The 27243-nt window shown below is 35.2% G+C and overlaps 2 protein-coding genes across 4 annotated transcripts in view; one reads left to right on the top strand and one right to left on the bottom strand.

Annotated features, from left to right (window-relative positions):
* LOC115245010 (rRNA methyltransferase 3, mitochondrial) overlaps nt 1–27243 on the top strand; it is a 110552-nt gene that overhangs the window by 2240 nt on the left and 81069 nt on the right. The window lies entirely within an intron of this gene.
* Nucleotides 9520–27243, bottom strand: part of LOC115245012 (inhibitory POU protein) — a 51521-nt gene continuing 33797 nt past the window's right edge. For 2 of the 3 annotated variants that reach the window (XM_029823068.1, XM_029823067.1), the window contains 2 exons: nt 15803–16009; nt 9520–11500 (listed from right to left, as the gene is read on the bottom strand). In XM_029823068.1, coding sequence (XP_029678928.1) covers nt 10736–11500; nt 15803–16009 — 972 coding nt within the window. In that variant the 3' untranslated portion in view covers nt 9520–10735. Of the gene's footprint in view, nt 11501–15802; nt 16010–26164; nt 26217–27243 lie in introns of those variants that run through there. The other variant, XM_029823069.1, reaches the window with a different exon arrangement.

Raw genomic sequence — 27243 nt, forward strand, 5'->3', positions numbered from 1 at the left:
TATATATATATATAAAATTTCTTATCTACTTTTCCTTACTTATTTAATAATTTTGTTTTTCATGTTTAATTTTGAGAGGACTGCTAAAATAAGTCTCTCGATAGGAGCTAATTTAGAAACGCGTTTGTCTCTAATAATATTTAAATTAACTAATAGAAATAAAAATAGAATCACTCGAGACATATATAAAATGTAAAATTCAAATTCTATATTTTTTAAATTGGCTATTTAAATTAATAAAGTTAATACTGTAACTCTCTTACTCTTGTAATGCAACAATGCAAAATATTAATTTATATATGTACATTTTTTCCCTCTACTCTTCATATATAGATTTACTAAACACAATGCATCGAAATTCTAACAAAGACCGTCGTTCGTAATAGAACAGTCATTTGATACGTAATAATTAATTGCATTATTCGTAATAGATACATGGTGTCGCATTATTTATTGTTAGATATGACAGAACTGTGTCAAGCGTTGATAATGTTAGCTGCACTATTAATTATCGAAAAGAATGTTTGTTCTAAACAATTTACACTTAACAGGTGTCTTGCTTCGAAGCCGCGCGGATAATGCTTTAATTTTGATTTGCGAATATGGTGCTTGAACAGAAAATTAGGGACAAGTTGTTAACCTAATTAATGCAGAAGATGCATAACGCGAATCACTTCGAGCGATATTTATCTCTTAGTTTTTTGATGATTATCAGAGAAAATATCATTTGTGCCACCGCCGATATGAAACGCGCCATTCCGTTTCGCGTGAAATGCGAGTCGCGAGGCATGATATTCTGATTTGGATAAATAATCTTTTTAACAGCGTACACGTGCCTGCCGTATAAATTTATAATTCCACGCAACGCTGTGGTGTAGCACGCAATGTGCCACAATGTCTGGATTCGGTTCAATAAAAACATTGCATGCGATACTTATTTTCCGCGGGCATAACTATTGTCTTTCTGTTTATACAGTACGCATTTCACGAAACTAATAGACGGAGAGATTATTGTTATTGTGGATGACGCGAAAGGATGTAAATTCACTCTTGCATCGCATAAATGTATATTTAAAGAAATTTTACAGTCTTTTCCTCTCCGTCTTTCTCTCTCTCTCTATCTCTATCATAAAAAATTCTATTTTTCTTTTAACGAATTAAATAGTTGCGATGAAAAAGGAACTTATTTAATAAAATATAATTTTTTTAAATAAGATATACTTTATATTTAATAAACATGTTTACAATGAATCTACATTTTTTATAATTTATGTACATTTATCGTTAGTTTGAGAGAATTTTGCGCAATTGAGTGCAAGTATGCGAGACTGATTAAAATCTCTTATTAGAAATTTAATCTCTTTTTTTATCTTGTATAAATTTAAAACTTTTATATCTTTGCCTTGGCCCTCTGTCTACATCTGATTTTTGTTTCGATATTGGAAATCTTTACTGTTCATCTTTCACGTCTTTCTCCCATTCTCATATTTTTCTTCCAACATTTTATTTTCATGGACAGATTCTTTTCTCGAGCCTTTAAACATTTGGAAAGTGGAAAGTGAAAGGCATACAATAAAATTATCAATAACATCAAGGTTTACTTTATTATACTATGTACTATAATATTTATAATTGAGTAGGTACTTGGAACAAAGTTGGACACAAAGTATGGTAAATGAATTATGGCACATGATATGTACAGTATGGAGGAATCTTTCTCTTTCCCCTTATCGTACATTGCGCGCAATTTGGTACGTTTGAGAAGCCGATAACGCATTGATACAAAAATTCATGAAAATTTTGCTATTACACGCATTTGCGATATGTAGAGTATGTTATTTGTTTCTTGTTTCATTTCGATAATATGCGAAACTATGAGGGGAGGTTAGAGATATTGGCTAACATTCGAGTTACGTGATACGCGCCATAAAATCAAAATCGTTCATTGTGGATGAGACCGTACAAAGGATAACGAGAATTTTTTACTTATGTGAATTATGCTAAGTATTTAGAGAAGCAAAATACAATTTAACTAACAAACTAATTGCTACATAATTTACAAATAGATTTACAATTCGTACAATATTTGTCGATTATGTACAGATTCTCGAAGGTGCCTACGAATGTAAGAGCTAGCCCAAGCGTCTGCCAAGCAAATAATTAAGAAGATAACATCAAATAGTTTGCTATGGGACACATGATTTATTTATACATAAACATAGCCTCGAAACATTGCTCCAAGTTGCACGCAACATATTTACATAGAAATTTCTACAATGTCAGACAATTAAACTAGTATCTTTTATGATATGTCTTTATTATATTTTATTATATCGTTTTCGCGATAGTTACAGTCTTACTCATAAATAGCGTTTCACCTTTACACTGATCGCGTTTAATTACAATTTATTAGAGATTAATGAGAATTTAATTCGCTGTGAGAAAAATTATGATTATGATTTGTCGATCGTTATTACACACATATAGATTCATATTCTGACATATCTGGAGTTATTATGAGACACGTTGAATGTGTTGTACGTAGACATAGTGTAAACATAAATATGCGTAGTACGATGTTACTTCTATTTCTATAAACGACGGTTTGCGCGCGATCCGCGCGAGTTTCTCAGATTTTCACCAGTCTGTTAAATGCGTTACGCATGTCCGTGAACGCGCTTGGTAAAGAGCGTAGAACGAATAGATGTAGAACGAAAGCGAAGTTCCTCTCCTTAATGGAAGATAAGTTTGCTCTACGTGTTTTCTTATGTTATCGTTATTGAACGCTATTTAAAATAGTTTTCAAAGAGAGTTCGTTTTCTATATTAAATATATACGCGTAAAAGTATCTTAACCGAACCGAAGAACGAGGAATTGCGACGACGTCGTCTCACAAAAACGCGGCGTATATTAGCTTTAAAAATCGTCGTGAGCGATTGCGATTATCAACTTGGGCAAATTCGATCGAACGATGGGGGGGGTGCTTCCCTCTCTCTCTTCTCAATTTATATGTATAAACATTTAATCCCTAATTGCTGATATAATAATTATTTATACTAATTATTTTTTAATTTCCGTATTTTTTTTTCTCTTTATACAAATATGCTCCCGTCACACGTGTCTTGACGTAATACTTTTCGGTCACCCGTCTCAAATCGTGTCGGCGGATATCTGGGGCGATTGTTGATGATCCGCGCAATCGCCATAAAAATGAATAAATTATACGCACGCATACATAAGAGTCTTCACACTATTTACGCACATATCATGCGACAGTACAACGCGATCATTTTTCGCCATAGATTATCTGGTTAGATAATTCGCGCTTTATAGGGTTACTTATATAAGAAAATAAATGGGAAAGGTTGGAATGCAACGATTGAGTTGTACCAATTTTTTCAGCTTATTGTTATAAATATTTGTTTATATTTCCTTTTTTTCTATGCACGTGAAATATCGATCATCTCGCTTTTTGTATAAAACTGCAGGAATCTCTTAGAACGCCTCAACTCTTACTTTTATGTTCAGGTTCTATTGTATTTGCGATTATATAAATTAGCTCCTGGGAAGAAAAGTATTATATTAAAAGATATTTTTAGAAATTGAAAACGCGGAGTTAAGAAAAAGGAATAAACCGTGCATCTGAGATAGAAACGTATACATCGCTGAAAAGTTGCGATCGATACGTAGATTATAGCGAGCTATAGCGCTTAACAACTGTCTTTTAAATGATATTATACCCAGATATATATATTTACATTTACGCATTACATTTTTTATCTCGACTATATATCGATGGATGATCAAAAATATTAGAGATATTCAAAAATAATGGTTTTTTTAAACAATTGGTTTTTAATTTTCAAACACAGTTATGTTAATAAATTTGATAAGAAATATTTTTTGCGTAAAAAAAAAAATGTTTCAAAATAATAGTTTTCTTTTGTTAAAAGGCTTTTTAAACTAGAAAATATACAATATTGTACGGATGTATCGTAAATCTGCGCAAGTCGAAAATTACGACGTACATACATAGTTTGCGTCACATTTGATCGCGTTATTTGGCAAGACTCTTAAGTGCATTTCGTGACGATAACAATTGATAAAAGCATATTATGTGTGTGATATGACTTTTTTACCCTGTATTAAATGTGTATATAACATTTTGGGCCTGAGGAGCGCTTCTATTCCGTCTTGCAGTCTTACTCATAAATAGTCTATTTCGTTTAAACCGAGATATATATTGCAATCGAGAAACTTAAGATTCTTGAATTAAGAATCTTAAATTAAGATCCGAGATATTTTATTTATTCAATGTTTTATCTTTTAATTAAAGTGCCAAATATATTAATTAACATAAATGTTCATTGAGATTCCTTTTCAAAAAAAAATATATATATTATATATATATATTTTGTTTTTAAAATATCCCTTCTGTCAAATAATAATTACTACAAATCTGTGCATTGACGACTTAATGCTCACGTTGCACGAGATGGCGCACAGATGCGCGTTTATTTCTTTTTTATTGCAGTATATACCAAAGTAAATCATTATCACCCTTCTTTTTGCGTAGGAGGTCCTGAAACCACTGTCTATCTTTTCAGTCACATATTTTTTGACTAGTTTGGAATAAAATTTTTTAGAAAAGGTAATTGGAAGAAGTCATCATTTTTATAACAATGTTTTAATATACAATTCAATATATATGTTTTTAATCAAATTCTTCAAATTAAAATTTTGCTTGATATGAATTAAAAGAGAGCTATTAAATTTTAATATATGAAAAATCTATTTTTGATAGCGGATTAGAAAACTATCGATGTGTTTTAATATTCTCTTACAAAAAAAAAATCGATTTTGAAAAACCTGAAGAATTATTGATTCAAAAAACATTTGGTTCTAGAACATCCTATGATATTGCATCGCGCAATTTTTTTAAAAATTTCTTTATATTATACAGCGATGTTTGTTTAAACAATGGAAACTTATCGTGACGTACTGTGTAAGCGACGAATCGTAATTTACAACCCAGCAAATGTTTTATTTAGTCGTTCAATGAATATATAATGTAAGGTGAGAAAATTTATTTGTATATAGTCGTACTATAACGCGATACGGTATGATTAAGTGAGAAAAGAGTAATTAATGACGCTGAGTTTGGCCAAATACAGGAAGTATGGAATTTATTTCAGGACGTTTCTGTATTTACATCGCGATAATAATAGAATAATTAATTGATTTTATATTTAGAAGTTTTGGATTATTTTTCATTAGTTTTTCGTTTGCTTCGTTAATTTTGTACGTACCGATGTTATTGAAGAATTATGATTCTTTTTTTTACAAAGAATATTAAAACTCTTGTAACAACTTAACATACGCGTAATAATGTGCAATTATATATTGTTAATACACACAATATATTCCGGATACTTCCTGTGGCGTCTTATGTCTTATTTCATGTTCATTCTGTCAAGTGCGTAAAACGTATTCTTAACCTAATTTATATAGAGATAATACGAATAATATTTACATAATTTCATCAGTTACGTAACAACAACATTATTAAGAATGTTTTTTTATAATAATGGCATTGCGATAGCTCCCATATAACGTCAGAAAATAAGCAATATTCACAAAAGAACAAGATACGAGAAACAATTAAAGAAATGGTAGGTTTTTTTCCGCGACATTTCCACCCAACGTTTTAATTCATCAGAATTTGAAAATTTGGATTAGGAAAATCGTGTACACAGTGACTAGAAAGTTGCATGCTTAAGACAATCTGCGTCGTCGACAGAATCGAGATATACATTACGCAATTGAACAGTCGTATAGGAAAATAAATTTTCTTTTTCTTTTTTTTTTTTTTCCTACGAGAGAAGAACGGCCGCGATGTCAGGCGAATCTGCCTGCATGCGATTTTCGATGACCGTCGGTGAAGGCTGATAAAAACGCGCTGATATTGGCCCGCTCGGGCGGACGCGCCACGTACAAGAGAGAAAACAATGAATAATGAACGTCTCGCTATAGATTTCTATATTGCACTAAAACTCCTTTTCCACTACCTAATAGAATGGCAAATCGGCTATTACTCTCCTATAAAATACTTATCCTCTTACATATGTACAATTTAAAAACCACTACCGTTTTTTTTTCTCGTCGATTTTACCTTTAACTATTACTAATATTTTCATTTGCCTGGATCCTCCTCACAGAACGTCTTCTAACGTTGGATACACATTATCCGACAAACTTTCTTACTGTATATTTCATTATCCAATACGGATATAGATTTCTCGCAAGATTTAAGATTGAATAAAATCGCGATATTTTTTCTTCAATTAAATTTTTGCCAAGATAAAGTGCGCTGGAAAGTACAAAAAGTAAAAAAGTAAAGGAAGATTTCGTTAAAATCGTTGAAAAGTAATGTTCCTTTAATATTCACTACGAAAACATTCTGTAATTAAGGAAGTTCCCATAATTGTTAGAAAAAATTTAAAGTAAAATCAGGCGAAATATCTAAGCTATTACTTTGTTGGAACGTGGATCTTATTACATGATGACAAATCATATTTTCTATGGTTGATAAATGAAATGTTAAGCTCATTAATATTATAGAATCGGATAATGAAAGTACGAGATCAGTTTGGAACAAAGTTGAAATTAAACGAGGAATCGACGTCTCGGATACTTGCTCATGTCAGTTGCTCGATCCTCTTCTATCTGTTAAAGTAGAGAGACACGTTTCTAATGTCAACTTTTTGGCTGGTCGACCTTCTTCAATCTGTCAATATAGAGAATGGATTTCTGATGTTAATCTAATTCAACTAAATTATCTTTATTTTACACACACGAAATTGTGTTCTTAAATTTTCTAATCACTTTCTCACTTAAAAATAATTCTATAAAATTTTGATCTTAAGTAACGTATATCGTCCGAAATATTTTTTTTTTTTTTATTGTGAGATAAGAGATAAGAAATAATTAATTATCCACTTTATAAATATAAAATCTGTTTGGTTGAAATGATTTCAAGTAGTAGATTAGATCTGTGTGACTTGAAAATTTTTTCGAGACTTTTCTAATATCGAGACAAAACTAATATTTAAGATGTAACTCAGTTACATGAAATAAGTCTCTATCGTGTATCCAACTTTAGAAGATATCGCGCATTTTATTCTAACAATCGCGACTTACAGCCGAGCTATTACGGTCGTGTGAAACCGACCGCGTGCTCTCTCTTTCTCTCTCATTCGAGTCGCTGCGCGTCTTACCTTCCGTTAAGAGGATGCTTCGATCTCGCATTCGTAGAACTTCGTTGTCGTTACGCAAAAAAACGGCGCAATACGACGGACTTCTCGTCGGGCGAACAAAAAGAGAGATAGACACGCGTGTATACAGCTAGAGATCCTCTCGATCTCCTATTATTCGCGCGCGCGCGGGATGTTGATCGCGCGGGGTGTATCGAGAAAAACATAATCGAAAACTGAACTCTTTTTTTTTTTTTTCCCCGACGCACGCACGTTGACAGACCGCGCGTTTCCACGGCGCACGCGTTGACTCACGCGAGTGGAAACCGAGCGCGCGTGCAGGCATCGTTCCCCGCATCCCTGATATCGGATCGATAAGGAGATATTAATCGTCGGTTTTGAAAGCAGAACATGTGTGTGGTATCGAGACTAAAACACCTCCCGCGGCTCCCTTCGTTTGCCCTCTTCCCTTCTTTTCCTGCCTCCTCCTCGAATTTTACGAAAATAGTCGGCGCATGACGCATGGCGGATGCGCGGACGATCATTAAAAAATACGAACAGAATATAATTAATTCGTTTACTACATACTACGGTATTGCTTCAATATGATATGGTACAGTCTTTTCACTGATTGTCCAATATCACTACGTAAAACATTTCTCTTAGCTCTGTTAGTTTGTTCCTCTCTCTCGCTCACTTTCTCTCTCTCTCTCTCTCTTTCTCTCTCTCGCTCCTTTCATCTCTTATTTATCTTTCTTTCTTTTTCTAAATCTTAACCCCTTTCTGGTTCTTTCTCATTCACGCTACATTCACTCGTTCACACGCATGCTATTCGTTCTCTTCACTGTTTACACTGCACTGAGCGTCTCTTCATTAGGATTAATATCACTTTTTTCATCGGCGCGACGTATATACCCGCGCGTCGTCTTTATAACAATACGTACTTTATATTTTATGTTTCGAGTTGTACTTTTCAAGACGCGTTGGTGGTCTTTGATCCTCGCCGTTCATTCATCACGGCAGGCTCGTCCGTGAAGAGTGAACGACGAGAAATTTCTCTCTCTCTCTCTCTCTTTCTATCTGTTTTTCTCTGTTTCTTTCGTCTTCATCCCCGCCGAGATTGTCTCCCGGCGATCGATCGTGTCTTCAATGATTATTGCTCAATAAATTATTGCGATGGTGAACTGGTGATTTACGAACGTTTCCGATGTGTTATCGACTTACAAATACGTAAAATGTCATCGGTTATCATTAGAGATGAAAATTGTGAAGATTGTAATTTTGTCAACGATACAGTGACGTTCGTACTAATAGCTAATATGAAAATATGTGTCGGATACTTTTAATATCATAATTATTATCCGATTAAATGTTATTGCTTTCTGTACTGAAAGTATATAAAAAGTTTTTCTTTTTTTCTCTATTTATTAATTTTTAATAATTATAGAAATTAACAAAATTTTTTTTAACCACAAGTTGCAAAATTGTTTTTTTAACATTCAAATGTTCTTCACATTTAAGCATGATATTTTTAATTGATTAATTATTAATAAATAATTACAAGTGCAATGTAATATTCGCGTTAAAGGTCTCTTGTAGAGGTCTCTATAATATTGTATCGTTAATATATATAAAATGTCATAATGCTGTCACAATTATGCATCTACAAATATTGAAGCGATATTATGGACAAAAGTTGATAGAAATTCATTAAATTTTGATTATTTTGTAACAAAGAAATACGAAATACCATTTCTCTATTGTGGATTTATTTTGGGTCATGAATTACAGGATTTCGCATATTCGCGTCTGCGAAAAATATGATCGTGAAATCGGCGCCAAACGGCGATTTCGGTCGCGGATGTCATACGGCGAAAGGGTCGAAGGGCAAATGGCATCGTAAATTGTTTTATCGCGATCGTTGGTGGTGCGCTTCTCGAACTCGTAGTTTTACGGACTGTGTGCAAGCTCTTTACTTCAGAGGATCATGAGAAAGTATTGTAATAGTAATACCGTATAGCTTAAATTAAGTCAACTCCTTTGCCTATAATTATTCCCTTAAAAGCATACACAATATGTACTTAAACTCTGTAATTTTTATCCGTTTTTGATAGTTTAGGATATCTTTATTGTCTTCTACAAAAATATTGAATGAATTCGCAGAAGAATTTACTTTTAATTTTTCTGAAATTTAATACTCGAGTTTCTTTCTCTTTAATAAAAAGAAGAATTTTTGAATTTATTTGTATTAAAATGTTTGCAACTTTTATATTTTGATTAATTGCAATGTAAAATTTATCTCAAAGTTTACTATTAAATTTTCACAAACAAATATTGCAATATGTATTTTACTTTAAAATTCTTAAAAGCGATATTAGTAAATATTATATCCCGAATGAAACTGACGAATCGTGCGGTATTTGTATAACTCCGTAATGTTATTGTATGCAATACGAATTCGTCACTATAATGCTTCCTGTTAACGCAAATGAAAATACGAAGAAAGCGCTGATATAATCCTTCAACGCATCTCCTCATTTTCCAAAAATCATACTGTTGAAAGCATCATACATTATTGCAACGATCGGTGTTTTTTCTCGGTATTATATTTGTATATTATTCGCAGATGCGTGATTCGCGCCTCTTTTTTATTACAAACAAAAATTGTTCTCGCGCATTTTCGTTTGAAATAAAGAGGTATATCGCGCGGCGTACTCGGATTTATTCGCGTATGAGTGAATCTCGACTGAAACCTGTTAAGAAAAATTGATTAGAAATTTGTCGTAATTTCTGTTAATCCTTAATTAATTACGGCTTATCCGATAAAAGTGAAACATCTTGTATACGAAATCTTCGTTTAGCGTCAACTCCGCGTTGAAGAAGCAATCCGATATGGATTTATATTTATCACAGCGCGATGATATTGTTCATCGCGAAACGTTCGTAAATACGTTACCAGCATTAGGTTGTATGTTTGCGCCGGTTATATATCTCTTTAACATCACACAGCGCGATGAGACGTAATCGTATAGTTCAAGTTGAGAGAAAAATAGATAGAGAAAAAGAGAATCGCGAACCGACGGGTCAAGAATAGTTCCCTGCAACCGGTGATTCCAGAATATGCGTTACATGCATATTACACACGCGCAGTGATAACAAGCGACTCATCCTCAGCCTGTGACAGCACGATGTACCGGTAGTATCTGCCCATGGTATCGAGCCATCGTTTATCTCGCGCGGCCGCGAAAGACGTCCCGCGAGTGGACATCCCCGATGATGATGTTTGCCCGACGACGATGACTCGGAATCTCTCGTCATTCGGGGGGTTGTCCATCAACGGTGTCCAAGGGAAGCCCTAGAGCCTCCGACGGTTCTGGAGCGTTGTCTCACGGCCATCCCTGAAACTCGGTCAGGGGTTCGGGTTTCGGCTCGAGACCAGGCAGCTGGTACGGTCAGTTCTGCTGTCACAAGCCACCCTCGGGTCAATGTTGAGCCGCGAATTTCATGCGTTTCTGCTTCTGCCGCTGATTGCAGAACCATACACGGACGACGTTCTTCTTAAGATCGAGCTTCTCCGCGATCGCGGCGATCTTCTCGCCCGAGGGTCGCGGTTGGACCGCGAAGTACGCCTCCAGCGAGCGTTTCTCGGGCGCGGCGATGCTGGTGCGTTTCCGCTTCTTCTCGCCGGCCGGCAATACCGAGGGCGCATCGGGATCGCGTCGCTTGTTCTTCGCCTGCGCCTCCGCCTCCTCGAGCCAAGCCTGGAGGATCGGTTTCAGGGCGATCATGTTGTTGTGCGAGAGCGTGAGCGATTCAAAGCGACAGATCGTCGATTGCGAGAGAGCGCCGACGCCCGGTAGCTTGAGGTTGGCGAGTGCCTTGCCGACGTCGGCCTGCGTGACACCGAGCTTGATACGCCGTTGCTTGAATCGTTCGGCGAAGGCCTCCAACTCGCGCGGATCGGTATCGGCGTCGGGATGGAGACCCGCCGCGGCCGCCGCCGCGGCCGCGGCTGCCATCGCCGGATGATGATGTGCCGGATGGGGCACGCTTCCGCCACCACCGCCTAGATTGCCGTGATGATGATGGTGGCTCATCATTCCATTCATGCCACCGTACACGGATGGACCGTGGATGCCCGCGTGATGCCCGGGTCCGCCGCCCGTGCCCTCGGACATCGGCGTTAATGTCGTCATCGAGTTTGCTGGGTCCAGCATGTCGAGGCTCTCCATCCCCGGATGGCTCATCTGGAACACGCGAATTAAGAATACTCAATTTGAGTGATGTGTACTATGCCTGTTTTTCCTAGAAGAAATTTTTAGATTGGCATCTTTTTTTCTCGAATTTTACGGGGGTTTACGATAAATTGAAAGCTTTGATAAAGAAAAGTTTTGTTGGATACGCTGACGTAAATGTTTTTTAATAAGATGATATAGAAGTGCACGGTTATGACAACTATTAGAATTCTGACAGATTACGTAGGAAAAATAAATAAAATCTAATGTATATTAAGATTTAATATTTTATTGTCTCTTTTAATGTCGAATATTTATTCTCATCTTTCAGATATTCTATAATATAAAGAAATTATATATTTCAAGACTTTTCTCTTATCAATATTCTCGATTTATTTTCACATATGTTAAATCTCTAATATTATAATTAACAATACATCAGCATAAAAGGAAGTCTGTAATTGATTTCATTTAATTCTTTATATATAATACTTGCTCTAAAGATTAATTATATCTGGAAATATAATATCTAAATTAAACACACATAACAAAACACAAATATTTTTCACTGTTTATTGATACAAATTTTTTTATGATTAATGACATTTTCTAATTATTAAATTGTTTTAATATTAGCAGCTATAAGCTTACAAAAAGATATTTTGCAGCTTTATAAAATATCATGTAAATTTTACTTCAACAGAATGTCAATTTAACATTTAATTATCATGATATTTAATGTCAAAAAATAACGATATATATTAAAATTAAATTATAATAAATCGCGATAATTGTATAGGTAATTATATCAGTAAGAAAATTTTTTTGAAAAATTTTATTCGCTATTCTTTTTCAAGTAAAATAAAGTGTAGAAATGTGAATACGATGAAAAGCCAGATACGTATCGTATTGCCGAGTTTGCGGAAATGCATTTTGATAAAGCACCATCAGTGCGGTGGAGAGAGCAGGAAATATGTACAAGGTAACACGCATAATTATGCAGCACGTGCGGCCGTCGTCACGAATGCAGGACGCACTTCGCGAGCACACACACAACTCTTTAGAGATTATATATTTATGAACTTCTTTCATATTTTTCTCCGTTTAAAGTGCCGTTACATAAGCGGCGTGCTATTAACTCGTTCTTGGGATTAATTTCGGGATTAACTTTCTTAAGATTAATATCGGGTAACAAGCTGAAGATGCCGCATGTCGTGAGTCGCGAATACGAATTACAGAGAAGTAGACAAAAGAAACTGTTTTTTTATTTTTTATTTAAATAATGTTTCATTTATTTGAAAAGGATATGTGAAAGATATTTTTTATTCTTTTTATTCTTCACGTTTATAATTTTCTGAAAAAGTTCTAATATTATGTACTGCGATTCTTATTCGAGTTGTATAATCAATTTATTGGCTTAATTTATTTTAATTATTAAATTTTTTTAATACATGATTTATTTATTGTGACTTTTGCCCCTACTTAAGTATGTAAGGTATCACGTACACATGTACAATCTTGTTTAGACACATAAAATCATCTGGTCTCACGGGAATATACTGAATTAACTAGACGCCACGGTTTCGACCGTGGGGACAGGACATGTAATTAGAATTAGTTGACGCGTATGTTTCAGAAATAAAATGTTCCTTATACACATATAGGAATAAACTCACTCGACAAAAATTTACACGACAAAGCCAATTGATAAAATAATTCCGATTATATACAGATTTTATTATAAAATAATCATATCCTTTCATTAAAGAGAGGGAAGAAAGAAATCGATATAGACAAATAAAAAATATATCAAAATTTATAATTGGTATAATAATATTTAAATGCATTTATATAATATAAAAAAAAACAAATAAAGAATTATCCGTTGAATAAGCACATTCATTTAAATATTCGGAGGTAACGATAATATTCAACAATAATGATACGCGAATCCTTTCATGAATAAATATTTCAGGAAACATTTCCGCGCGTGTACGTTTATACCGGAACATTTTTATCAAGCATTGTGTACACATCCTTTTCAATCCCGATCTAATCCCCTCTCGTTTGTTTACATCCGGTTACATTAATTATTCTCAGTTTTGGACATATACAGGATTGCGACCGCGGCCCACGTTCGGCCAGTTCGTAATATACGTGATACCGGGGAAAAAAATATACCGTTATAAAAAAATCGCTACTCCAAAAATATCCGCGTCGTTCGCACATAACCCGGCCCATTACCTCACGTATACATACATAAGCGCTTATACACGAATCTCGCGGGGCGCCGGCTTGCACACGTACATACACGCGTAAGGCACAACACGCGCATCATCTATCCTCATGAGAACGGCAGTATAGCGAGCTAACTGGATGGCACGGTTTCGGTCGACGGTGGTGTACTATAGGATAGCGCAGTTACATCAGAAATGCAAGGGGGTGCACGGACAGCGTGGAAAAGGCAGAAGGTGGATGCTGTCGGGAACACCACCGGCGGCAAATATACAGCGAATACGGAGGGGGGGGGGGGGGGGGGGGGAAGCGGGGGACTTGCCCACGGGCGTACGAGGTGTAGGGCCCAAGAGACCCGCGCAATATTTCATCATTACGCTGACACGATGGTAGGGTTAGCCGGCTCCTCTATGTTTTGCTCTTTCTCCTTGCTCTATTGCCCACCTCGCCCCCTAATTTTTCTTTTCCACTCTTCTTGTTGGCCGTGTTGTTCTCTCCCGATCCCTTCACGCTGCGTCAGCTCGACGTTGTTTTTATCTCTGTCTTTCTTTTCTGATATATATACGTGAATCTAAAATCATGCGATTTTTGTTGTTTTTTTATTGCTCTCTTTCCCCCTCTCTTTCTTTTATTCTCGGTTTCTGTCACATTTTTACATTTTATATATTCGTATATATGCTTTTTCTGAAACAATATCTATTAAAGCTCACGGTATATGGTTTGACGTTATTATTGTTGCGTGAAATTGCAATTGAATAGATTCGGCTTTTCTAGTCACTGCGTGTGAAATGGAGAATCATTTATACAACACTCAACAAACGCAACATTTTCGAAACTGATTTATAAATAAAGCCGTACACGTTAAAACAAAACAAATTAATTATGCTAATCATATTTTATCAAAACAGGATATATCAGGTTCCCCATTGTCTTATTTTTGTATTTACATATTAATAAAAATAATCGCACGAACAAAGATTTTCACTTTTAAATTTTATAAAAATGCGAAATATTTTCAGTAATCCATAGTGAAAATAAAAAAATTGGTTTCGGAAAACATGATTTTGGAAAATAGCATCAAACTTTGCAAAGCAAGGAAAAAGTTAAAAAAGAAACGTGTACACGAATTAAAATATAAAATTCTAAACAATTTGTATCTCAGAAAGCGTCGAGGAGTCGGGAGAGACGATTTATAACGGATAAAATCGCATACGCAGATCCGCGGGTGGCCGATACGAGAAAAGTTAAGCAAAACCCGCCACGAACCCTCATACCGCAGACACGGGTCCCGTACCCTTAGAATTCATCGCGGGGGCATTACAAGCACACCGTCGCGACACGGAGATAATATATATGTATATATGTATACAGCACAAGCGGCACACGCCCCTTACATTTGAGAAGATCATTCCGGGTCGATGCGCGTTGGTTGCTCGGCGTCGCCCCCCGTATTCATTCATCGGCATCAGATTGCTCAGATTAGCATAAGGTACACTGCGGGGCAACAAATTGAAATGCAATTTGCTGCGATATCGTATACATGTATTGAGAGGCGCCTGTTTCTAAGCGGCGTAATCACGCTAAAACTGCACGCTGGTTACGAATACACAACGACGCGGTAATATAAATATAACGCGGCTTATTAAACATTAAAAAGCGGGGGAAATTAATATCGCTGTCTGCATTGTTCGCGATATTAACAAATAAACCGCGTAAATTAAATTTTTCAATCTGCTGATTAAATATGAATCCAAAATTAATTGCCGCCTGTAATTAATTATTGGCAACGATTTTAACTCTGACCGTTGAATTCGTTGCATTTTATAGATGCGTGCGGGGGAGGGTTTACGAAACGGCAACGCTCGGGGACGGCGAAAAGGGGACGCCTTTATTGCGATAATCGTTCTGTACGAATAATTTTTTTTCTTTTTTATTATATTATCGGCAATATTATTCTCTAAATGTAGTTATGATATCTAACAATAAGTATAAGTATAAGGAGAAAAGTTTATATCTCTAGTTTATTTTTTACACGATTTTTTAATACGATAGAATAGTATATCAAAAATGCGGACTCACAAGAAGGTGTGATTGTACCTGATGATGTGGCCGGTTATTTGGATGGGGGGTAGGCATGTGTGCTCCATGATGATACACAGACACGGGATCGTGCTTTAGTGGCATCGGCGTCCCGGCGTTGTGCTTCCCCAAATCTGCTGCCAAAGCCTCTGCTCTTGAAAGTAAGCCGTCTTGCAAACCGCTATTCAAGCCACCAAACAAATCACCCTGAAACACAAAGTACATCGTGTATCCATTAAAAATAATACCGTTAACAGGCCGCTATTATAATGTGCTCCATTATTGCATAATTGTTAAATCTTTCTTTAATTTTCGCGATTTATTCGAACTTCTCTTTTATCGCTTTCTCTAAAAAAATATCGTATATAATTATTTTTGATTTATAAATGGATATTGTTATAAATGAATAAGTATTTGCATACTAAATTATAAAAGATCTTTTTTATACAGCTTTCAGATACTATATCCATTTTTATAATTGTTTATTACTTATTCTTTTGAGCAGAAAATAAGAGTATATGATAAAAGAAACAAATTATGCAATATAATTTGCAAGCGTTTCATGGTAAACATGATAATTATAATGATAATTGCCGTCATTCTCAATATAAATTCTTATTGAATTTAATCCGTTCGACGCGTTGTCTGGGCAACAGCCAGTTTATGTACCGGATGGCAACATGGCTGTACGATCGATATTCCGAAAATAGTTTTGTTATCCGAGACGTTAGCATTTTCCGAGTTTTTTTCCAACTCCGACAACATCTCTATCGCTTAGGTTGCACATTGAAGCATTCCCAGAATTCTCCATTATCTTGAATTATGTAAATTTAATTACCAATTGCGCGAATGGAACAAATAAAGAAAGCATAAAACTTTTTTATTCAACGAGTATTAATATCCATTAGCTGGTATTGATTCAAGCGAATGTGCGACATATTAGTAGATAGATATTATAACAAAACATTTATTATTTAAAAATATTTTTCTATACTCTCGATTAAAATTTCAATTGTAAATTGAGGTGGTAGTGTTCGACGATTATATCTGTTTGAAATTTTTAAAAAAACATTTAACGGGCGTGCGACGCGCGTATTATAATACTTTTTAAAGTAAAGGTAGAAAACTGCAAAAAATTGCGAGTATAGAATAGACCCAATTGTCGGTGTTACATTACGTATAAACTTTACATTCGACCGTTAAATTACTTTGTCTCGAAGGCAAGTTTGTCCGAACTGCAGTAATAAGTTACAAACGCGGTCTCGTAAAGGGTTACAAGTTTGAAGAAAACGTTCAAAATACACTTACTCGTCGTGTGAACTACGAACATGTGTCGCGTGGAAAGAACGTTTATGTAACTTGCGAAGGAAACATTTCCGGATCTATATATGACTTTTTTTCAGTCTTAAGATGAATAGAATATGCTTTTGAAACTTAGTCAACTATTTTGGAAAATTGTTCAGCATTCGATGGAAAAATAGCAACGCGAAATAACGCTTATGTAAGACTGAAAATAATTCGTGTAACTTTTTTGATGGCTTTTGGCATAATTAATGCCGAGATACTCGTTGCTAAAGATACAGATGGGATTTGTATAATAATTTCGGCGCAAAGCGATGTATAATTGGAAAAACGACGATATTTGCACGGATAAACGGGCATTAAGTTACGATCCCCTCGAGTCCGGTAACGTCACTGTATTAGCGCGTACACATGCCCTATGATGTTCGGTAATCAAATTCATCCGTTACACTGGAATCGATCCAAAGGATGGATACTTGACCGAGTCTCCCCAGAGACGGTGGACAGACATATATCCGTCAGTATCGGCGGCGAAACTCGGACGAACCGAAGGGGGGGATCATCCTGATTCTCCCTTTCGCGTGTTTGGAGAGATCCGGGCCCCCTCGGCGAAGTCAACATTTAATGGTAACGAAAATAGCTTAAACTACGCTACGGCGAAATTTATGAGCAACGCGGAACGGGATAACAAGAGGGGCGGGGTGTGATTTCATTTCATGGCGCGTTATGCGCGTGAGGGGGCTTCGCCAAAATTTCCTCCTTACAACCCGTCGATGTAAAAAGAATTTCGTATACAAAAAGTGAGATATTGTTCTATATGTTAATATTGGTATCATTTTTTAAATTTATTTTTAATCAATTCTTTTCGTTTCTCGATTTTTGTCGTTTGTTTTCCGGCTCGAAGTTCGAATTGTATATAATTTTGTTCAAAAAAGAAATAGAGAAAGACAGAAGTCGTGCAAATTTTATTTGCTTGCGATAGTGTTTTTTTTTTTAGTTCCAGCTTTCCAATAATTTATTATTTTTGATGTTATATACTTTTCTTTGACCGATACATAATATAAATACATATACTACTTTAAAAACACATCATGTGCGGTAATTCGTTTACGATGAATTTCTATTAATGCGTTAATTCAATTTGCGTAACTTAATATCGATTATTGTATACGCGTCAACTTACTGTGGCTGCAGCCAATTTGTTATCACCTATACTCTTCCTTATTGATCAAAGCGACTCCTCTAAGAGGATATCTTAATGAAAGCTATACATTACATTCATAGCCTCATATCACTTAGACTTGCCTGTACACCGTGGTGATCGATATTATATGGGACATTCCGCATCAACTACATCTGTCACTTGTGCGACATGTTACTAGGTTCGTTCTACGTTCGAAGAATATCGCGGTTATAAGCCGTATATAACTTATAGCATGCCTTTGAAGCCATTTCAACGTGAAGGCATTTTTTAAACCTAAACCGAGCGTTCAAACAAAATTTAAATCTTTTAATATTAATACAAAATGTAATTGTCAATCAACATTAATATGACATCACATCTCAAGGAATTGTATAATATATAACATTATTTATATTATTTAATATAAAAATAAGAGATATAATCTGTGATTGTATTATCGTATTAATTTTTCTATCATAGCATAAATATGAAAATGATATAAAACCTTTTTTTATGATAATAATAAAGAATATATTGCTCTTTAGAAAGAGATTGGTACTTAAACTTGCATCGCAATTAATATTTTAGCATTAAAAATTGCGATTTTTTTCTTTCAATGATTTTATAAACAAAATTATATACATTTTATAGACAAGATGAAACGAATAGATCTCCTGCTTCTATTAGTTTCTCACTGGCATTAATTCAATATTAATGCCGCGTGAACTTTTAATTGAATAAAGCAATTTTCAAATATAAAAAATAAATTTTACAATATGGTGTAGAATTTATTACTATAAGTATAAATAAAAGATATTGTCGTTAATGCAGACAAAAATGGATAAAAAAGTTTGATGAATATTTCCCACAAAAGAAATATCGAATTTTTAAGAATACTTATATATATATATATCTTTCCGAACATGTTTTCCGGTTAAAATATGTATGATTATTGGTTTTTAGAATTGGTATGATATCGTCTAATAATAATTAATATATCGTATTCACTAGTATAATATAGTATTACTATTGATACTAATGATGTTATAACGATCTTCGAAATCGCAAATACAAAATTTCATTAATACGATATATGTATATGCTATATATTATATTCGCGGAAACCACAAAGTAAATAGAAGTCTATTTTAAATATTTATCTAACAAAACTTCAGATTTTTAAAAAAATTTTTTTTGCGGGTCAAAAATATTTTTACTTCCCTTTTTTAAAACTTTTTACTCTCTTCAGTGGTTTTTTATTTATCGTACGCCGTCGAGCGCGCCACAAGATTAATCCGAGAGAGTTATCAAAATATCGTTAGCCGAGGCCGAGGCGGGTAAAACTAAAAGTGATTCACTGCCCACTTATTTCATTACGACCTGTAATGTCCGCATTGCCCGATCAATGTTTCATGCGGAAACTACTGGCGTGTGTTCTAACGTTTCGATTATTTATGAACTCCTCGTGTCTTCGTCGGGTATGGCTGGCTTACCCACAACTGTCTCTAGGTTGCTGAACTGCCGTCACTCTTTTTAATCTCTAAATTTCTCTCTCTCTCTCTCTCTCTCTCTCTCTCTCGCCGTCTTGTCGCTTGCCATATTTTCTCATAACGAAATATAGGGTCGTATTTTCATCAGAATTGATATTAGATATATTTTGGAATGTTACGGAGTAACGAGGAATATTGTTTGTCACAAAAATATGTCTATTATTGAATAACATATATAAAATAATGTTATTATATATCTCGAATGAGAACACAGTGAGAAGAATATTTTTGGAATGGAAGCAAAATAGATATTAATCGAAAAAAAAAATTTCTTTTTTTCTTAAGTTATGTAGAAATTATTCGTGTTTAATTTGCAACAAGAAGCTTCTTTTCATAGATTTATAAATTGTTATATGCTTGTTAACAATGTTTTTTACATATTACACATCTTTTTAATTCCTAATTTTATAAAAGCAAACTCTAAAAAAAATTACCGTGCAAAATAATCTATTTTTGCAATGTATTAAAAAATTTATAGTAAACTTTTTTATATATCATTTTAATAAAGCCTCACACAATGAGACAGAAATTATTCGGAATTAATTATCAAAAAGAATGACAGAAAGCAACAAGTTTAAGAACAAGTTTGATAAAACAATTTGCTATTCTTAAGTATGTTGCATGTGTCAAAATACGAGTGAAATAACCGTATTTTCATGCGGAAATATTAATGTATGTGGTAACTTCCCGCAGTGAGACCTGCACTCAATGACGACGTTTTTCACGCGGACGTGTTGCTTAATCGAATCATTAGCAGGACGATAAATCACGGCTAAGGGGCAATGGACCCTCTTTTAACGTAACACTTGAACAATAGTCACTCGATCTTCGCCCGTGCACATACGTGGGTGTACGTATATGTATAAGATTGTAAGAAGGGGAGGGAGGGAATCGAAGTTACTAGAGAGTTGGAAAGGTCCTAAAGTATCTCTCACATTTTATTATTTCCTTTATCTCTATGCATTTGTTTTACATGTTAAGCTGAATTAATTGAGATTAATTAATATATCACGTCGAATTTATTTATTTAGGATCAATTAGTCAGTCACATATTATCGCATAGTTTACGCTCTACTAATATGCGACTATTATTATTATTTAGAAGAAATTACTTTTTTTTAGTTTCTTTCTTTTTTTAAATTTTTGTACTTGCAATCATTTAAAAGAAAATAAGGAGATTGTGCATTATTGCATTAATAAGACGTTTATATATATTGTGAACGAAGCTTAACGGAGCTATCGAGGATACGGATCGTTCTTATTAGCCACATAGTTAACACTTCCCGCTGTTGTTTAGCAAAGTTTCTTCCCCTTCGCGCGATTCTCTACGTCGTCGCGGTTAATAGAGTCATTTTTCGACGCGGCCGACCCCAGAGCGGGCGAGGATACGTCTTCTGGAACTAAAGTATTATGAGGATTAGCCAATTACAATTGAATTATCAGACCCTACGGTCCCTCCATGTAATTTATCCGAGACAAGACGGCGGGTGTGAGATTAAGTGGATAACATAACTGATAACAAGGTAGCCTAGCGCAGGTTCATGCGAAAGATCGAGCGCCAGGTAGCCTCAGGATTTAGGAGGGTGACTTGAAAAGCGAACCAGGAAATGAACGGAGCTTATTAATTTACTTAGGTCTTTCCAAAAATTGTTATTCGCGTTACACAACTGATATTATTTTCGAACAAACGATATCTATTAGAATATTAATCTTGTTTTGGCGCAAATAGATAGATATCAATACTGTCTCTCGCGAGAGAAACTTTTATTAATCTTTATATTATATTAATTATTTCGAAGAAGATATAAATTTATCGCGTATATATAATTTCTAAAACAAATATAATTCGGGTATATCTTTCTCGAAGCGCGAAAGCAAACTAAGCCGATTACATCGCGCGGCGTTTATCTTGAATAATTCAGCCGTATCAGATGCGCACAATTGTTTTGTCTATCGAGAGACACAGTTTTGTTCCCCGGGAAAACGCATTCCCAGAAAATCAATTCTTTTAATTCATTACGTTCAAAGTGCAGACGAATGCAAAATTAGATGTCGCCCGGACACATCATCAATATCATACATAAACCGCCAAGCGGTGTGTGCATAAAATCAATTAGCAATTAAAGCCCAGCCGTGTCTGAGCCAAGCGGTTAGTCGGCACCAAGAGCTTATCCGCGGGATTCGATCGATAAACGTCGGCCCCAAGCAGGGTCCGTCGCGTTCGATAAGATACGAATAGCATCGACATCAATACTAAGAGAGAAGCGTATCAATAGCGAATAAAAAAATAAATCTCGTCACGTGCGGCGCGGCGTGCGGTTCAATTACGTATCCGTCCGTATATGAGATTAATTAGCGATCGGCTAGCTTTCCTCCTCCCTCTCCCTCTCTCTCTCGCTCTCTCTCTTTCTCTCTCGTGCGCGGTTACACTCTCTAGATTCAAATGCAGAATCGCACTCGGTACGCTCGGACCCGTCGGCTATCGGATATCGCAAATTGGGACAATTACGTTATTTCCGTCCGATAACCTACATCACGGAGTAGAGTCTGACGCATGAATAAGTAATATCCACCAGAAAATCTGACGTCTGACACGAAAACGGGGAGACTGTTCAAATTATCACTTGCATGGCGGAGTACCTACCGTCTAGAGTAAAGAACATTATATTCGCGCGCCGGGTTTTGGCTCTATAAGGATCATCAAATTCAGTTTCGTTCGGTAGCGCAGACGCGACACCGACCCCATCGCCGTCGCCGCCGCCGTCGCCGTCGCCGCCGCTGCCGCCGCCGCCGCCGCGAGTATCATCGATTTATAATAGCGCTGTTACAACGCCGCCCTCCCTTTACGGCGTTAATATTAACCTATTGTCGCTAATATTATTATATTAGCGTCTTTTTGCGCGCGCCGAAGCGCACCGCGACATCGATAACGTCGCGTTGCATTATCCCTTCGCATTTATCCCGATTGTCAAATCTGAATTATCGATTTTCATTTCCTCTATTCGATTGTCGTTGCGGTTCTATTGTACATTGTTATCGCGCGCGCATTGTTTTGATATTTATTATTATTACTGCATATATCCTAATATACGCGCGTCGCTCTCTTCTTTTGTCTTCGTTGTCTTTATCGGCGTTATTTTTATCGATTTATACGACGGATATTTCTCGTAAATCGTTATAAATGTATAGACGTACATCATTACACGGACGTACGTTGATTGTAGAAATAATAATTTTATTACAAGAACGTCCGTCGCGGGTGAAAAATGTGAACGGGCGGACAAGAAGCGCGCGTTTCAGACATTTGTCGCAGCTGCGGGGGTTGCATCTGTTGCATTCGCGGTTGGGCATAAGCGACACATAGCTGTTTTTATGGCACTCGACTATCCTGCATCGCCTCTCATCTCGTATATCTAAATAATCAATTTACTACTGGCCATAATCGTAACCACGAGTTAGCGAGTTTATGCGAGAGCCCGGCCACCATAACTACGTGGCTCCGTAAAGCATAAATATTATGGGGCATTTCGTATACAGCAACAGTCTCATAATCTGTCTCTCTGTTTCTCACGCCTTCTTTTTTTCACTTTCTTTCGGTCAGTCTTTTTTTTCTCATTACCTCTTCTTTTTTCCTCCAGAGAGAAAAGATCTAATCAATTGTTCACTAATAAAAAATTTTCTTCAAATCTTATAATAAGAATCGTTATATTCTATTCAAGAGTGAATTTTCTGTATACCTTATATCTGGTTGTGCTATACCTGTATTCAATAATGATGAAAACTATATACATATTATGATAAAATTTGATATATGTATATTCTGCTAATTGTAAGTATTGGTATAAAAACAATATTATTTAATTTTAGTAATATTTTTAGAAATATATATAATATTTTTTTTTAAACGGAGAAACTAATTATAATATAATGAATTAAAACATAGATATGTAAATATAGTAAATATTGAAAATTTTCCCATTTGTTAAATTCAAAATATTGCTATATATGATAAGAATACAGTGCAACAAAATTGTCATACAATTACCCGTCTAATTAGACAGGTGGCACGTGATATAATTACATTGTTTCGTCTGAGAACATCTCAAATAATTGAATTGTTCTTAAAATGATGTCATGGTGATATGTCTCCCGTTTCGTAAAGATAGAATTAATTTGTCCAAGTTCTTCACATCATCTAGATAATTTTATAAATAATGAAACAACTAGCACATATTGTGTGCGTGAATTTTATTGCGTATTATTATTAATAATATCAGTTTTTTGTCAATATATGAGATTAATTAGCGATCGGCTAGCTCTCCTCCTCCCTCTCCCTCTCTCTCTCTCTCTCTCTCTTTCTCTTTCTCTCTCGTGCGCGGTTACACTCTCTAGATTCAAATGCAGAATCGCACTCGGTACGCTCGGACCCGTCGGCTATCGGATATCGCAAATTGGGACAATTACGTTATTTCCGTCCGATAACCTACATCACGGAGTAGAGTCTGACGCATGAATAAGTAATATCCACCAGAAAATCTGACGTCTGACACGAAAACGGGGAGACTGTTCAAATTATCACTTGCATGGCGGAGTACCTACCGTCTAGAGTAAAGAACATTATATTCGCGCGCCGGGTTTTGGCTCTATAAGGATCATCAAATTCAGTTTCGTTCGGTAGCGCAGACGCGACACCGACCCCATCGCCGTCGCCGCCGCCGTCGCCGTCGCCGCCGCTGCCGCCGCCGCCGCCGCGAGTATCATCGATTTATAATAGCGCTGTTACAACGCCGCCCTCCCTTTACGGCGTTAATATTAACCTATTGTCGCTAATATTATTATATTAGCGTCTTTTTGCGCGCGCCGAAGCGCACCGCGACATCGATAACGTCGCGTTGCATTATCCCTTCGCATTTATCCCGATTGTCAAATCTGAATTATCGATTTTCATTTCCTCTATTCGATTGTCGTTGCGGTTCTATTGTACATTGTTATCGCGCGCGCATTGTTTTGATATTTATTATTATTACTGCATATATCCTAATATACGCGCGTCGCTCTCTTCTTTTGTCTTCGTTGTCTTTATCGGCGTTATTTTTATCGATTTATACGACGGATATTTCTCGTAAATCGTTATAAATGTATAGACGTACATCATTACACGGACGTACGTTGATTGTAGAAATAATAATTTTATTACAAGAACGTCCGTCGCGGGTGAAAAATGTGAACGGGCGGACAAGAAGCGCGCGTTTCAGACATTTGTCGCAGCTGCGGGGTTTGCATCTGTTGCATTCGCGGTTGGGCATAAGCGACACATAGCTGTTTTTATGGCACTCGACTATCCTGCATCGCCTCTCATCTCGTATATCTAAATAATCAATTTACTACTGGCCATAATCGTAACCACGAGTTAGCGAGTTTATGCGAGAGCCCGGCCACCATAACTACGTGGCTCCGTAAAGCATAAATATTATGGGGCATTTCGTATACAGCAACAGTCTCATAATCTGTCTCTCTGTTTCTCACGCCTTCTTTTTTTCACTTTCTTTCGGTCAGTCTTTTTTTTCTCATTACCTCTTCTTTTTTCCTCCAGAGAGAAAAGATCTAATCAATTGTTCACTAATAAAAAATTTTCTTCAAATCTTATAATAAGAATCGTTATATTCTATTCAAGAGTGAATTTTCTGTATACCTTATATCTGGTTGTGCTATACCTGTATTCAATAATGATGAAAACTATATACATATTATGATAAAATTTGATATATGTATATTCTGCTAATTGTAAGTATTGGTATAAAAACAATATTATTTAATTTTAGTAATATTTTTAGAAATATATATAATATTTTTTTTTAAACGGAGAAACTAATTATAATATAATGAATTAAAACATAGATATGTAAATATAGTAAATATTGAAAATTTTCCCATTTGTTAAATTCAAAATATTGCTATATATGATAAGAATACAGTGCAACAAAATTGTCATACAATTACCCGTCTAATTAGACAGGTGGCACGTGATATAATTACATTGTTTCGTCTGAGAACATCTCAAATAATTGAATTGTTCTTAAAATGATGTCATGGTGATATGTCTCCCGTTTCGTAAAGATAGAATTAATTTGTCCAAGTTCTTCACATCATCTAGATAATTTTATAAATAATGAAACAACTAGCACATATTGTGTGCGTGAATTTTATTGCGTATTATTATTAATAATATCAGTTTTTTGTCAATACGTGGGTCAAAATCGAATCAATTTCTAATTACGTGCATAAGAGAAAATAAAAAAAAAAAATAAAAAAAGCGTCTGTACTCACATTATGCCTCGGTGACCAAGAATTGCACATAATGGATGCATCTTCCAATATACGACTCTGCAAAATGAAAAAAATGCCATTTCTCATCGGAATCAAGATTATATCACACATTGTTTACAAAGTGTGAAGAATATATCATAAATCAGTTTTTTTTTTTTTTAAATTTTAGATAATGTTAAATATGTTTCTCTCTTTTCACATAGAAATGGCAGCGCATACGAGACAAAAATTTAAACTATAACTTAAAGTATAACTTAAAGTGAAAAACAAAAAGTAGGTTAAACTTCCAAGCCGATTCCCCGAATACGTTTAAATAAATGTTATCTGTTAAATTTTGCTATAAATTTTCCTATCGTTTTATGATGATTTTACAGTTATCTTGATCAAACGATATATTTAATATTAATATAATATACACAGTTTCTTTAAAATTATTGCATAAAAGATTAATTCTTATTTATATAATTTTGCTACTATCGTTTTATGATGATTTTACAGTTATCTTGATCAAACGATATATTTAATATTAATATAATATACACAGTTTCTTTAATTTCTTTAAAAAAAAGATTAATTCTTATTTATATTTTTTATATTTGATTTAAATATTACATATATATATATATATTTTTTTTTTAAACTCAGTCTTGTTTCGTCTTGAAGCTGAAACTCTAATGCTCTCTGTGTGTCTCACTTTACAATAAATTATAAACATCATAACATATTATTGCCATATTTGCGAGAAATATTGTATTATACGCGATATAACATGCGCGAGAACGAAATTAACGTCGGATTATCGCGTTATCGAAAATATGTATATTCTCTCTCTTAGCAGATCTGTGTTCGACAAGAGATGTCCAGTTCCAACGGTAACAGATCTCAATACATATGGCTAATAAACGAAGTCGAGAAATATTTTCAACCGAATGGAAATCGAACATACGCCATTTAACTGTCAACGGCACTTAATATTTATCTGATCTGCATAGTTTATTTTTGTGCCGATCACCGCGCAGGACACGCACGCGACAATTGCATACGATTCTCCATACGTACACGTATGTACGATATATAAT

The sequence above is a fragment of the Formica exsecta genome, unplaced genomic scaffold (genome assembly GCF_003651465.1).
Source record: "Formica exsecta isolate Colony F162 unplaced genomic scaffold, ASM365146v1 scaffold90, whole genome shotgun sequence".
Classification (NCBI taxonomy): Eukaryota; Metazoa; Arthropoda; class Insecta; order Hymenoptera; family Formicidae; genus Formica; species Formica exsecta.